Source organism: Poecilia reticulata, linkage group LG9, assembly GCF_000633615.1.
Source record: "Poecilia reticulata strain Guanapo linkage group LG9, Guppy_female_1.0+MT, whole genome shotgun sequence".
NCBI classification, from domain to species: Eukaryota; Metazoa; Chordata; class Actinopteri; order Cyprinodontiformes; family Poeciliidae; genus Poecilia; species Poecilia reticulata.
Window position 1 is genome coordinate 10,571,784 of NC_024339.1, and position 15,835 is coordinate 10,587,618.

At 37.1% G+C, this 15,835-nt stretch overlaps 1 protein-coding gene across 33 annotated transcripts in view; it reads left to right on the forward strand.

Moving 5' to 3' along the window:
• Positions 1–15,835, forward strand: part of camk2b1 (calcium/calmodulin-dependent protein kinase (CaM kinase) II beta 1) — an 82,981-nt gene that overhangs the window by 51,286 nt on the left and 15,860 nt on the right. For 6 of the 33 annotated variants that reach the window (XM_017306717.1, XM_008417814.2, XM_017306718.1 and 3 more), the window contains 3 exons: positions 2,060–2,094; positions 9,358–9,426; positions 13,529–13,573. In XM_017306717.1, the coding sequence (XP_017162206.1) occupies positions 2,060–2,094; positions 9,358–9,426; positions 13,529–13,573 (149 nt within the window). Of the gene's footprint in view, positions 1–2,056; positions 2,095–4,016; positions 4,050–9,357; positions 9,427–13,528; positions 13,574–15,835 lie in introns of all 33 variants that reach the window. The other 27 variants (XM_008417823.2, XM_008417822.2, XM_008417841.2 and 24 more) reach the window with 10 other exon arrangements.

Sequence of the window (15,835 nt, forward strand, 5' to 3'; positions counted from 1 at the left end):
TTTGAAACATGTTTAGAGACAAAAAAAATCAGGGAGCAAGATGTTCAGAGTACGAGAGGAACGAGGGAGATGAAAAACATGAGAAGGAAAAGAAGGGAAACATGCCAGACTTCCAGAAATAGTGGTTTTACGTAACTGGCGGGATGCTGATGTGATTGCATCTGATTAGACTTGAAACTGCACTCAGCCACTTGAAAAGATTTCATCCGTGGAAGTAAGAAAGACCTGAGAGTGACACTTTAACCAGCAGGTCATGTTTTATTCACTTAAATGTACCAACAGGAACATATTGCTCTCCTTTAGGTTATAATGGTCATATTTTGCAATGATGGTGTACCTGATATAGTACAATTAAGTTAATCTATGTACTTCTATTTCACAATAACATGCTGACTCACTTAAAAGAATCCAAACTTTAATTTTATTTAAATATCTAACAATTGTTTTAATCTTCACTACAAAAACACATAATCTTGCCAAGTATTTTTGGTCTAGTTTCAAGGGCAAATATCTTAGTACACATTAAATAAGACAAAACTAACTTACAAGTAATTTTTCAGCAAGATATAGGAGCTTGTTTCACATAAATAATTCCTTAATATTGATAAAATAGAAGCACAAGATATTCTCATTGCATTCTACAACAAATAAAAAAACAGTTGGTTATGCAAAAACCAAAACTTAAAACTTTAAACAGTTTAAGTTAAATAAAGCTACCAGCTCCCTTCTCTACAAAAGCCATTATTGAAATCATGAGTTTCTAGCTTATTTTTTTTTAAATGATGTGGCAGAGATTTGTATCAAGAAACATTGTGATTCTAGTACTTTTTAAATCAATATTAAGGAATTAATGAACTAATACAGTATCTGATATCTTGGTGGAAAGTTAGTTGTAAGTTAGTTTTGTCTTATTTCCAGTCTACTAAGATATTTGCAATAGAAACTAGACCAGAAATACTCAGTAAGATGTAGTGTTTTTGCAATGTTCTAGCTCGACTTGCTCCACCAACATGTCTGGCTTAGATTTTGAGCCCCTCTGGGGGAAAATGTTAATTCAAAGCAGTCAGACTTCCTTCTATTTCTTCTTGAGCAGAACTACCTCGCAGACTGCTTATAGTTTCCATTAGCTGATTGTTAGTTTTAATATTCATCAGAGAACTGAGTCTGAAGTATTATTCCCGCCTCACCCCTTCCCTCATTACCCTTAATTAGAAAGCAGACTGAAAACTAATCCTCCTTAAGGCCTCCACAGGCAGGGCTTATTGTTGGGTTTACATGGTCGCCGTGTGTGGTGGCCGCCATCTTTGTTTCAGCTTTCTTCTCGTCCCGAGGGGAACATTAGAGTCGGGGTACTTTTTATTTCACTGACAACAACATTAATATGTTTCTTATTCACTCCTAGAAATGCTCTCTAGCTTGAAAGTACGCTTAAAATTCCAGTTGCATTAACTTCTCATCCGTTTCCGTTTGAGTTATGGAACAAAAAGACTCAACAAAACCTCTGATATATTCAGTTTTGCCAATAAAAGCAAATTTTCTGTGAAGTGCATGTTGTTTTGAAAGGAAGCAACATCAAGAAGAGTTGGACTCTTAAATGAGTCACTAACTTAAAATAGTGATGGAAATTGGAGGTAGGTGTGATTTCTTAACTGGAAGGTGCCCCAAAATAGTTTTTCAATATCTAACTGAGGCTACAGCTGCTAATTTTTTCTTTTAAAAAACAATGATTGAGTAAAAAGTTGAGCTGTACAATATTAAGAAAATGTGACTCGATAATTAACCTACATTTTCCATTCTCTCTCCTCTAAGTTGTAGCCTCTCTGTAAGATCTAGGTCAGGTGTGAGCAGAAGTCCATCCAGCTTACCAAATAGAAATCTATCTTCCATGACACATGAAATATAATTACCCACCAGAAATTGCACTCTTTGATAAAAAATTTCTCATTCAGGATGTTGTGCAGCTCAACTACATGTCTTTGAAAGATGAATCAAAGTAAAATCAACTCTGAATTTCTGAATGTTTAACTGTTGTTTTTTTTTGCATTCATCCCTGCAGCAGCCAAGACCTTGCTCAACAAAAAGGCAGATGTTAAGGTAAGACTTTATTGTCTCCCTCAGACGTTTCAGGCCTTCTTTCTCTTCTTTGTTTGTCCTTGTTAGAGTCTGTCTTCTCTTCCTCTTTGCTTTTTTGTCTGGCTTATTTTTGTTTTTGTCAAAAACAGATGTATTGTCTTGTCTTTTCTAGTGATAGAGGTTGGATTTGTGGGTTTGTTTTTCACTTGTGTGCATCCAAACGAGATCTTGTGAGTTTTATATCAGGCAGTTTTAGATACTTTTTAATTTAAACACAACTCTTATCTGGACGCACATCTGCTCTGCATGTTGCTTCCACTAGTGCGTCCTTCTGATTGCCCCTTTTTATTTTGAATCCTACCATTATCTGCGTCTTCATTATTGAATATAACCATCTGTTAGCCCTCCTCATTTTATCACTTCCTCTCCCTTTCGTTGCTTCCTTTTCCTCCTCACCCCATCTGGTCGTTAACCCCACGTTTCCGCTCATCCTTTAATGAAGATCTCTCGCCATCCCACGCTTACCGAGACACTCCGCAGTAACACATCCCACACACAGCTCCCATCAGCGCGTCTGCATGCATGGCGCCGAAGCATGGAACATACTACTCCGCTATGCGTTATGTTGTGGTTTGCACAGGTGTGCGTTTGTCAATATGTCCGGTTTGCCTTTTAATAAAACGGACACCCAGAAAGTGAAAACGTGGGTGTGAGCGTGCCTGCACATGGAGAGTGTGGAAGCGTGGGTGTCGGTGTTGAGTGTGTGTGTTGGTGTGAGTGAACGCCTCCCCCTTCCTGCTCGTTCGGTTCAGCAGGGAATGTGACTCCGGTTCCAGGAATAGCTGCCAGTCTGGACCCTGGAAACTCAAATGACAGAAATAGACTCTTACTTCCAATGTGGCGCTCTCATCGCCTAGCAACAGGCTCCCCACACACTCGCCCCGAAGCATTTCTAAAGTCGTCCTCTTCATTTGCTAATGTCCCCGCTTTTCATCCTTGTTCTCCTCTCTTTGCCTCGATTCTCCTTCCTTCCTCCATGTCCTCTTGTTTTTGGGGCCTCCTCTCATTTGTTTTCCACTTTCTGTTTTTTTTTCTTCTCCCTCCTGGTTCATTAATGCATAATGGCACCTGATGCTTCTCAGCTGAAGCACCTGTCCAGCGCAGGCCAATGGCCTCTCTTTGGCATTAGCTGCCCTTTAGCACCTGTAGCCTCTGCTGCCAGAAACTTCAATTAAAATTTCATTTCACTGCAAAAATGAAAAATCTTACCAAGTATTTTTGGTCTAGTTTCTGGTGCAAATATCTTACTATGCTGAGTTAAAACAAGCAACATTTTAGCAAGAAATATGAGCTTGTTTTAGGTCAACACTTTCTTAATATGTCATGTTATAATTAAAATAATCTGCCAGGGGAACTAGCACTTTTCTTAATCAATACAAGGAATTATTTGCTTAAAATAACCTCTTATCTCTTGCTGAATCAGAAAGTTTTGTCTAATTTCAATTGTAAGATTTTGTATCTTTGCTGTGTATCTACATTTATTATGAAATAACCTGGAAATCTTCAGTTTCTATTGATTATGAATAATTTTCTATTCATTTGTTCAGTTTTTATGGTGCCATCTTGTTTCTTGTAGTTAGAAGAGAGGGTCATTTTTTGTTTGCGTTTACCACCCTGTTTCGCAAACTTCCCTCTCGTGCAACTTTTGCCTGATGTCATTCCTTTCTTGCTTGCACCACCTGTCTTTTGCAAGAGCTTTCAAGTCAGACTTCTCTAAAGACGATCTTCTTTTCATGATTTCTGCTCTTCATTTTTTGGACAGAAGTTGTGTTTTAAATCTTCAGTCGTCATCATTGCTTGTTTTATTTTCTCCCAACCTCTTCTTTTTATCAATCATCTCCACATCCATCAATAAATCCATCTCATCAATTGCCTGAGGACAGAAACGCAAGTCCAGCTCGACTGTCCAGTACATGGTGAGCATGCTGATTACACATTTGAGCCGCCACTCCTTTTTTGATCATGCTGTTCAGCTGACTTTCTTTTGCTTTGTTCATCTCTCTTCCACTTTCATTCCGTTTGATAGCCGGTGTCAGCACATTGCCAAATTACAAAGGTTTTATTTGAATGTAATTTATGTTTTACATGCTGCTTCTGAGTTGCAACAGGGGCTATTTCTCATTAGTGAAATCCTTTTTTATCAACTTAAATTGACTAATAATTGAAGATTTTCCTACAACTGACCCAGTGAAAATGAGGCACAAAGTTTCATAAGGAAAAAGTTTAAAGACAATCATTGTTTTTATAATACTGATTTAAAGCAACTCGGAAGGTGAACAGATTGTATTAAATGGGAACTCTGTCTGAGACTTGGACTGGGATCTTGTTTAAGTCATGTGACTTGCACTCGTACTTTAGAGCAGTGTTTTTCAACCACTGTGCTGCGGCACACTAGTGTGCCGTGAGTGATCGTCATGTGTGCCGTGGAAATTATCCAATTTCACCTACCGTATTTTCCGGATTATAGACTGCTACTTTTTTCCTACACTTTGAACATGCGGCTTTTCTGTGGATTTTTTTTCAACCACCAGGGGGCTCGTTAGCAGGAAGTGAATCATTGGAAGTCAAAATTGGAAATCAAAGAACGCGCTAATTTTCATTTAGAACAAGCACATGCTAGCAGCTGGCACGACAGAGAAATGTTTTCAAACTCATATGATGCAGCTTCTAAGTTGAGGAGTATCGATCTGGCAGTACAGGAGGGAAATAAAGCCGCTGCATGTAAACTCATGAACAAAACCGGATTTGGAGACGGAGAACTGCGTCCTTAATATATCCAGCAGTTATTAGGACGCAGCCCTCTGCTGGGTCCTTATGGGAAACCGAGAGCGGCAGAGATACCAGCGGCATAGATATCATATACGTTAATGTCTATGACCAGCGGCCTGTAGCTCGGTGCAGCTGATATATGCAAGTTTCCGGGGGGAAAAGGGTTAAAAAAATTTGGAATTGATTATCTGCAAATATGCATGAATGTTACTACATTCATGCATCACACACGACAGTCTTGTGGCACTGTTCTGGTGTATTTTTGAAGTGGACATGTTAATTTGAAATAAGAAATGTAAAATATGATCAAAATAAATGTTAGTGTTTATTTGATTCCTATTCAAGACACTTTGATAAGAATGACTACATATGTAATATAGGCGGCTACAGAGTATTTTTGTTTACATTTTTGGTTAGTGGGCTGCCTCATGATTTTTTCATTTAAAACAATGTACCTTGGCTCAAAAAAGGTTGAAAAACACTGCTTTAGAGACTGATAACTAGATTTGGGCTCAACTCCTAAAAACCTAAAACTTGACTCTAATATCTGAGTGATTGACGTTCAAAAGTGCATATGTTTATTACATTGAAAATGAGGTAAAAGAGAAAAAAAAACTTGATTGAAAAAAGCAATTACAATTGTTCAATGATGTTCTGAAAAGAAGAAATTGTTTACTGTTTGTGATTCACCTAAAAACAACGTGCTTTAAATTCAGAAGCTGCAGCCATGCAGTTTTAGAGACAAAAAATATTGCTTACATCTGATCAAAAACTGTCATTTTGGTCATTAGCGGCTCGAAACTTGATTTGGAGTTGGAAAAAACAAGACTTGAAAAAATGACTCTGGCATGCATAATTAATTTAGCCTTTTGTGAGCATTTTTCAAATGACACGAAGAAGATTTTGGACCACCAACATGGTTCAATTAAAACGCTGATTCTGCTGGAGTTGATTGTCTTCCTCACAGATTGTTGAGTTAATGAGGAATCATTTATCCGATGAGGATGGGCTTGGTTGGTCTTATGTTTGTGTGAAAGGAGGAATTTGTTTGGAAATATCTGCATTTGAGTTTACTGCATGTGAATGTTTGTTGTTTTTATGTCTGTTTTGTGTTTTTGTGTGTTTTTTCTGTTTCTACATGCTGGCCTGCTCTCTCCTTTCCTGTCCTGTGTAAATTCACTGGTGTTTAAATGTCATATTAGAGCAGATCACATTAACACACAGGCACACACATTTCTCTTAATAATTTAAATCAGATGGAAACCAGTGATGTCCAAACTTTTTACCTTGTGGCCAAAATTGTCAAGTTGAAAGTTAGCAAAGGCTCAAATGTAAATGATTGTAGATCTAAAACATAAAATCCAGCAGATTTGAATTATTTAATAAAACAAAGCAAACAAAAATGTCCAAATAATATCTTAAATGTGCATTGTTTCTTACTATCTTTGGATTTTTATGTGTGTATTTTCAGCAACAGGATATGGGTCGCTCATTCTTCAAAACTTTTCCTTTTTTATTTTGTTTGCTAACATTTTCTAAATTGGTGCAACAAAGTCAGAGTAAAAGCTGCTGAATGTTTGTGGTCGTGCTTACTATGAAATGTAATAGTAATTAAATTTACTATAAAATTTTATTAAATTAGTACTTTGTGTCATGGTTTATTTCTCTGCAGGTTTTTAGAAAGGCAGTCAACATTTCATTGTTAGATTTGTTTAACTACATCAACCTGCAACTTTGAGCTGCCATTTTTTGTAGTGCGGCTGCACAAAATCACTTCGAGGGCCACAAATGGCCCCCGAGCCACACTTTGGACACCCGTGTTATGAACCACCTATGACACAGCATAGCAAATTACAGAACTTGAAACTTTTTTTTTTTAAAGGTTTTATCGGCTCTAGTGGTCTTTATTAGAACTTGAAACTTGAAAGTGAAATTAAATCTTTAACTTCCAACGTTATTTATTAACCAGATCAGAATTGAGCTCGCTGAAACTTTCCCCACTTTATGAAGGATTTCTTTCTCCTCTCTTTTAAAAATTTCACTCCTACTTCACACACTTCTTGGCATTAAGGAAGCGCTGACCTCGCTTGACCTCGCACCGATGAGTAGGAACTGCTGAGACGGAACAGATTTGCATGGTTAAGATTTTATGTAATGGGAGCTGACTTTCTAAAAGTGACTCACTTTGATGATTCACTTCCACTCCCAGTATTCTGTCCCACTTAGCAATTTCAAGTTGATATTTTCTCCCAGCAGGATTAATGTAGATTCGATGCCAAACCTCTATGATCAGTGTGATCTAGAAAGGAAGTGTTTGCTGTTTGATGTGCGGCCTTCTAAACAGCATTTCATCAAAGCTTTAGGGAGAGAAAAAAGGAGGTTCAAGGCCAAAAAGCATTGTTGAATGGTTGCTATGTGTAACCCTTAACAGGGGGCGTCACTGGTGACAGTGGGATGATGTCACCCCCTCATTATCATTAACCAGACCAGCTTTTAGAAATAACATTTAAGATAATGTTCACTGTTTATCCCTGCAGCGGTCTTCTACTTTCTGGACTCCACACTGTAGACGATATGCACCTATTTTTATCCTGCTATGCTTGTGAGGTCATTCACATATGATTATGTTCCATCTCTTTATATGGAGATTTTTGTCACACATCTATTGGATAAAAAAAATATGAAAAAAAAACATTTGCTAACATGCATGTGCAGAACCCTGCAGTTTTATTGGAATCTGTGGTAAAAAAAAACAACAACAACCACATCCTTAAAATAAACACATTTGTTGTTGCAGTAGCTTGAAAAATGTAGAGAAATCCAACCTTTGGAGTTCATTTCTTCGAAATAAAAAAAAAATTCAGATAAAGGAATATTGTTTTAATCAAAATGACCAGCTCTACAATTGGTGGCACCCCCAACATATCCTAAAATGTGAATATAACTGAAGCATATTTCAGATTGTGCGACACTTTTTTAAGTTGATTGTAAAGTTGAGGAAAATTTTTGTAGAAATGTGTAAGAGTCTCACTCTTCAAAACAGGAATGATACGAGAACATGTTGTTTAATTGACACAAATATTTCAGTGTGAGATTGTGTCACAGAATAAAAGATTAATTTATTTTAGGACTTTTCACACATTTTTACCAGGAACACCAATAAACATGTCTAAGCAGTGTGGTGTAGTTCTTTTTATCTACTAGTTTTGCTTCCAAAAAGCTAAAATGTCTTGTCATCTACTAAAAATTATCTTCTGTTCGTTTTATTTTGACTTTTGCTGCTTTTTACACTCGGCTTTTATCAAGTCGTTTCTGACAAAAGCAGCATGTTGTTCTATGTTTGCTTAAAAAAACTAGAAATTTGGGCAAACAGAAAAGTGCATTAGGCTAAAAAACTATTTATAGACAGATGGATGACATCATGCAAACAATAACATGACAAACCTGAGAACTGATTATCTGTTGCACTGCAGGTTTTCAGCAAATGGCTAATTTCAAATCACCCTACTAATTATAAAATAAACATGTCCATGCATTTTTTCTATATTTGTGGTATTTTGAAAATTTTTAATAAAGAAATTTCAGGATGTTGTGTATTTATAAAAGGCTACGATGAACAAAAAACCCTAAACGTGACTTATTGCGCTTCCTTGAACAGATCAAGACAGATCTTTGAGTGATACAGAACATGTTCATGCTTCTTTTTTTGCACAAGATCATTCTTAGATGATAATATTTAGATTTTAGTCTGATGTTTGGGGCATCTTGTCACTTTAAATCGAAGTAATCTGCTGGCCACGCCCCATAACGCAACATTTACACTTTTATGGGAAAATGGCTGCAAACAGATGCGCAATTATACAACCGTACATCTTTGAAAAGCAGAAGTGAAGCAACAGTTGCTTCTCTGAAGAATTTATAAAAGTACAACTGACTTTTGTTTTGTTCTGGGGGGTTTTGAGGACTGTCTTGCAGATTTCTGCTGGTTTAGTTCAGCAGCATTTTAATGTATCAAAAGTTCACAGATTATCTTTATTTATGGACCAAATCATATGGTCTAAACCTTGATCAAAATAAAAAGCACTAAGAGCAAACATGCTGTTTGCTGATAGCATGTTTATGCCCTAAAAAAAGTTGAGAATAAAGAATAAATAATCCCTTCTTTATATAAAAGGTCACATATTTATCTGTAAAGGAGTGAAAAAGGAGCAGCTTGGAAGGAACCTCAGAAAACTTGGAACAAATATTGACTGTAAAAAGTCTGTCTCCTTGGGAGCCAAATGAACGATTGAAGGATGATTCAAGAATTCTGCACAAAAAATGACTTCACACTGATGCAGTGAGCAGTCACACACACACACACATTCACACACACACACCTGCATGGACACACCCTCTTGCTGTTGTTAACACTCTTGTTGTGTCTCCTCCCTTTTCCTCTCCTTTCCTGCACAGCCTCAGACAAACAGCACCAAAAACAGCATAGTCACCAGTCCCAAAGGAAACATCCCTTCACCTGCTCTGGTATTTACCTCCCAACCTCCCTTCACCTCAATCTCTGTGTGTGTGTGTGTGTGTGTGTGTGTGAGCCTTACAGCCCTCTGTCTCCTCCCCACTGCTCCCTGTTTGTGTTTACTTCGGTGTGCATCCGTCAGTTGAAAGTAATCATCGGCTGGTTAGGTTTTAAATCAGCAGGTAGTGTCAGGAGACATTTCCCTGTGGCAGCTGGAGATGCTGTGTGACTTGAAATCAGGTTGGTTTTGTGCCGCTGTGGCATTTTACTCGTCTGTGTAAGTTTTCTAAAAATGACTGGACACTGACAGCCTGCAGGGACTGCCGGTGTGTGTTTACTGTAGCAAAACTATCCAAAGGTAGTTCGGTCAAATAACACCTCAAATCAATCTTTTTTTGTTTATGTTTCAAATCTGATTGAAGCTGCAACAAGAAGCTTCTTCAGTTTTATGTATGTGCTTTTTGTCCTAATGCTTATTATCAGCAGCCATTTTATAAAGTTTTAACCTGTTACAAATCAGATTAGGATTTAGAATAAACAAATTAATAGCAAAATAAATATTTTATTTCCTAAAATGCAATTAGTGAACGCTTGATCATGTGTTGCAAAGGATACATCTGCAACTAAAACAATGCTTCTAGCAATACAATACGGTGTAGTGATCTGGTGATTATTTTTGCAATAAAAAATGTATTAATTGATAGCAAAGGTGCCTAATAAGAGATTTTTAAAAGAATTTTAGCCAGGTGAAACTATTAACTATTATATCTTATTCTCTTATATCTTACATGCAAAATGTCAATATTTTGTACAGTTTTGTTTTAATTACTTCTCTTAATTTGTTTTTTCAGCAAATGGCATAGTTTTGACTCTATGCTCCAGTTATCTTTGTAAGTTCAGTCCATTTACCTTTTAACGATCAATCAATTACTAAATTAGGTAAAGTCAAATCAAAGTTTATTTATGTACCACATTTACAACAACTTTAGTTGGCCAAAGTCCTGCACAATAATTGTAATAACATCATAGGTAGAGAAATGATGAAGCAATAAATAAAATTATGTTTGGTAAAAAAATATTAAGACAATTATAAAATTGGCAGAAAATACCAAAGACATTATTTCAGCTGCAGTGATTTCCCAAAAACACAGATCAGTGAAGCCCTAATATCTGCCTTCTGTTTTCTAAACAGAAGACCAGGAAAAATAGATAACTATTATTTCAATAATCTTTTCAATTATTTCAGCATTAGTACAGTTTCTTCACCATGTGAGAACAAAAAGTTTTGGAAAATATCTTTTGCTTCTCAGTCTTCTTCCCAAGCTGCAGAAAATTCATTATTTGTGTTATAAATCCACATTAAAATTGGGGTTTTATTTTTTGAATTCCACTTTTCTAAAAGTAGGTCCTGTATATTCACTCAACTTACTTGTGAAATACTTTTGCCAGCTACTATATTCCCACTTATCCCCCTCAGGCCACAGTTATAAATGGGTGGAAACATAGCTCCAGATGCCGCTCTCATGATCTCACTAACTGTGACATGTAACACAGCTGAGCATGTAATAATAATCTATAATATCTTCTACTCTGCTGAGTAAAAAGCAACACGTGCAGCCACATGAGCATGTTTCTAAACCAGGCTGTGTGTTGCTCATGTGTGGCAGTGAAGTCCACTTATGCACTAAGCTCAGGCGCAGAGTTTAAGGGGAGAGTTGCATTTAAGAGCTTAAGACTCTTGTAAAAAAAAAAAAATTAATTAAATGTTCACTGAAGGTGTTTGTAGATCCTTGAAAGGAACTGAGAGCGTTTGGAGGGGCAGAGGTTTGGTTTTTTTTTCTGCCAGGGACTCAAACTAGTTAGCGTTTCATCTTTTCTAATCAGGAGCAGACTGCTTTCACTTCCACAAACCTCTAATCATCTGACCTGGAAGCTGTTGGATCCGGTGGAGGAATTTGTAATGCATATTTGCAAACCAGTTCTGTCTTGTTTTTTAAACTGAATCAGTTTAATTGAACCTAAGTGAGGTTACCGGCGCTTCCTTCCTTCCCTCCCTCCATCGGATCCTACGATGCCATCAGCAATCACACCCCAGGTACTTTGTTCTCACTCATCGTTGCCACCATCATCATCCGAGTTGCCATCAGTGCCTGTTTCCCTAGGAGACGGTTGCCTAGGCAACACCCGGAGCATCACAGAGAGAGGAGGAGAGGAGAGAGACGAGTAATGATTGGTCATCAGAGAGCTGTCACTTCCCGCAGGGAGAGGAGTGCTGCAGAGGATATGGAGGGCGCTGATGGGTTCTGATTTACTGTATGTCGAGTGAAGAGTGAGAACAGCTGTAGAAAATGGAGGGGAGAATAAAAAACCTGTTAAAGAGGCTGAGTCATGAGGAATCAGGGCCTGCAGAAGTGAGAAGGGAATAGTGTTGGACTGCAAGTCACAAAAGTGAAGAAGCGGCCAAATCAAGCTCTGACAAGGCAGCGTGCTCGTTTCACGGGGAGCCTAATGTTCGTCGCACAAAGATGTGTGACGTCTGAAACGGTGCATTGTTTTTGCAACACCGTACTCATTTTATTTAAATCAATAGATTATTTATCAGTTAATCTATCGATTAATCATTGTACAAATTTTTCATTTAATCCTTTTTTTATACAATGTTACAAATACATTAGCAAATGCAAATAAACAAATAATTCAGTTCCTTTCTAAATAGAAAAATGTAATTTTATTTCCTAAAATTAAACAATTCCTATTGTGAAAGCTTGATTTTTTTTTTTTTTTTTTTTCAAAGATTCATCTGCAAGATTTAAAAAAAAATCTGCTTGACTTAACATTAACAGAGCTGGCTGATCAGTATGGCTGATCTGTTGATTATTTTTTTTGGATTAACCACATTATAAAAAAAATACTTTTTACAGAATTTCAACCAGGTGAAGCTAAAGATGAGCAACTTGATTTTAGGTAGAACAGATTAACAGATAAAAGTATTTTCTTTTTTTATCTTAAATTTAAATGCAACATGTACTCTGTATATTTTTGTACATTTCTGACTTAATTACTGCTCTGAGCTTGTTGTTCTATGTACAAATTGCATTTTTTGAGTCTTTATACTCCAGTTAACAATTAATATTTGGTTACTAAGTTAGTTGACAACTATTTCAATAATTGATTAATCCAATTAATCGTTTCAGCCCAATTTTTGAGTTTTTTACGGCATTTAGTTGTGGATTTGTTTATCAGTACAGAACAATCAAACAAAGCAGCTGTTCAGAATTACAGCTATGGAAAAAACTAAGAGCCCACTGCACTGAACCCCATTGAAAACCTGATAGTTATTCCACCAAATATTGATTTCTGAACTCTTTCGGAGTTAAAACATTTTGTACTGTTGTTTCTGAATGAATATGAACTTGATTTCTCCATTATTTGAGGTCTGAAAGCATAGCATCTTTTTTTGTGATTTTGACTATTTCTCATTTTCTGAAAATGAATACAAAATTCCTTTTCAACCCCCTGTGGGATCTATGTCACAGAGCACTTCATGCATAATAAATGAGCTGGCTGATTCTTCCCTTTAGATTTCTGACAGTCCACATGGTTCATTGCTTGTTTGTGTCATTGAGAACATGGAGGTCAAACTTCCACATGCACAGCTGGCTGGTCCAGAAATACATTCCTGCTGTTTTACAATAGAGTCAGATAAGTTCAGGTTTAAAGAAGGACACGGTTGGTTGACCTTTATAATGCATGCTGTGGGGAAATCTGTGCTTTCCTTGCCCAAGATTCTTTGGGTAGTTCAGTGTAGCGTATTCTTTGAAGTTGAAAGCTAGTTTGATGTGGTGATTTTAAGCTATTTGGTTGGATGACTGTGTCTGTTCTTCGTTCGTTAGTCTGCAGGGAGCAGAGCTGACTCCAAATTACAGTTTTCAGCTCATCCACCCACTCTGTCATTTTGTTGGAGGGTTCTGCCCCCAATCTCCTCCACCAGCGTTTCCTTCTTTTGTTTCCTTTTTTTTCTTTACTTACCATTTCTATCTACATTTGTTTCATATTCTGCTCTTTCTCTCACGTTTCCTCCATCTTCTTCCACCTCCCCTCCTCTTCTTCCAGGAACCTCAGACAACTGTCATCCATAATCCGGTGGACGGGACAAAGGTATTCTCCATTCCCAAGTGTGGACCTCACTCTTCATCCTTTTTTTCCTCATCCTCCTCTTCCTCCTCCTTCTCCTATCCTTTTTACATGTTTTTAACATGCATCCGTGTGAGTGCACCATTGCATTGTGTGTGGATTTAGTGTTTGTGTGAGTGTGGCAGAAATTGGACTCCTGATTTTTAAAAAAGCTGAGATTAGGTCAAATGTGTTTCGTACCTCTGCATGTGTATTTATTGTAAACCAGTTTTGCAAATAAACAGACCTGCAGCAGGAAGATCTGCTGAGGATTTTTCTTCTTTATGAAGTTCTGCTTACAAACCAACTATTTGCTCCTGCCTGGCCTTTAGTTCAGGAACCTTTTTACTCTAACTTCCTCATAAATGTGCTTCCTACATGCAGGTGCATTTCCCTAATTTACAGTATAATTGAAAAGTTAGCTAAGCTTACTTCGGTAACTAGGAACGAAAGGTGAAATTTGTTTATGGATTGATTACCCATAGTCACAAATTAAAATGTTATAGTGTCCAGACACAAGTCCAACCAAGGAGGATTTTTAATACAGAAATTTTAGCCTATTTAAAAGTTTTTCTGTGTGTGCTTTCAGTTCTTGTTGGAGGCTAATTTTGCACAAATTACTGAATTAAAGCGGCGTGACATGGAGGACAGCTTGTTGTTCTGCAGGTTGCTTTAATGGTTCCCTTCAACTCGCCTGCATTGTTGCCTTTAATGTCAATAATGCATCAGTGTAATCCAGACGAACTGGTATTAGAATATTCAATGGCAAGACTGGCAGAGTTAAAACAAACAAAAAAAAAAATGTCCCCACAATTATTCATCAGTGTTCTTTAAAAACTTTCTTATTTTGTACACCGTATGCAAAAAAAAGTGAAATTATTACTAATTTCTATCTTGGGTTGGAAAAAGTGAAAAGAATTTAATTAATTTCCTCTTTTTTTTTCTAAAATCATAGTAAGTGTTTAAATTTTAATCTCTCATAGAGTCAAAGATCTGTATAGCACGTAAACGTGCTCTTATGTTTGCTCAGCTTATGTAACGTCGGATCACAGTTATTACACAAAACATGTTTTCACTTGGTATGTATTAGGAAGTTGTGCATGAGTTTGCAGAAAGATCCGTTCCACCCAGGCATGACTGAGCTTTCTGTGACGTCCGGTTTTTATAAACTCGTTTCACGCACAAATGAAACATTAATGTTTTTGACACCCATTTAATGTAGAGCAGAATACTTATTCTTTAGTACTAAAGTCAGCCTGACATCTCATGATTTTAGGACAGAATGCCGATAAACTGCTTTATAAATATGAGTCAGAAAATTGCAAAATGTGCAAAGAAACAAACAGAAGGTGTGATCAGATATTTAGAGCCTAACAAATGTTAGTTTTCTCCCCCTCTTCTTGGCAGAAATGCAGTTAACATCCTTGCTCTTTCTTCCTCTGCTCAGGTCACCGGCTGCTCTTTTAAAGGCTATAAAAATCCACTTTGTGCTCTTGAAGCTGCTGGTGAACGTGTGCACTCACTAATCAGGTCATGGAGTCTCTCAGCACCCTGTACATGCAGGGGAATTTAGACCCATTTATTCTGCTAATTGGAAATCAGAAACTCCTCTTCTGGCGAAAGGAGTGACAGAAAGGCAGGCAGACAGACAGGTGGATAAATATATCCGAACGGCGTGCCGCTCTGCCCGGGATGACAGCCGATCTTCCTGTGAGAAGCTCCTCTGTCTGCTTATGATTTTGAGAAAGGTGGAAAAGGCTCCTCCAGTTTAAAGTTTCAGAAAGGCATTTTTTTTATGCAGAAAGTGTTTAAAGCTGCAGTATGTAACTTTTATATAAAAAATGTTCTTTACATATTAATTAAAACTCAGTTTGTAGTGTAGTGAGACAAGTACTCTGTGAATAGATAGATTTCCACCACTTCATCCATGAGCTGCTGTCTACAAAAATGCAGAGCTCCCGACCACAAACAACCAATCAGAGCCAGGAGGAGGGTCTTAGCGCTGTCAATCATCCTCATTTACACACTGCTAAATGTGCTAATGGCTAAGGAGCAACTTGCCATTGCAGGAAAATCTTTTAGATCTGTCGCAGTAACAAAATATTGACGGTAAACAATAATGATGCTGTTTTGAGATCATTTTCAAGGATTCTTGTAATGGGCTAATAATGCAAGAACACATTTTCAGAGATCAATAAACTTAAAATTTTAATGGATATTTAGGTATTGAACTGGAAAACATTATAT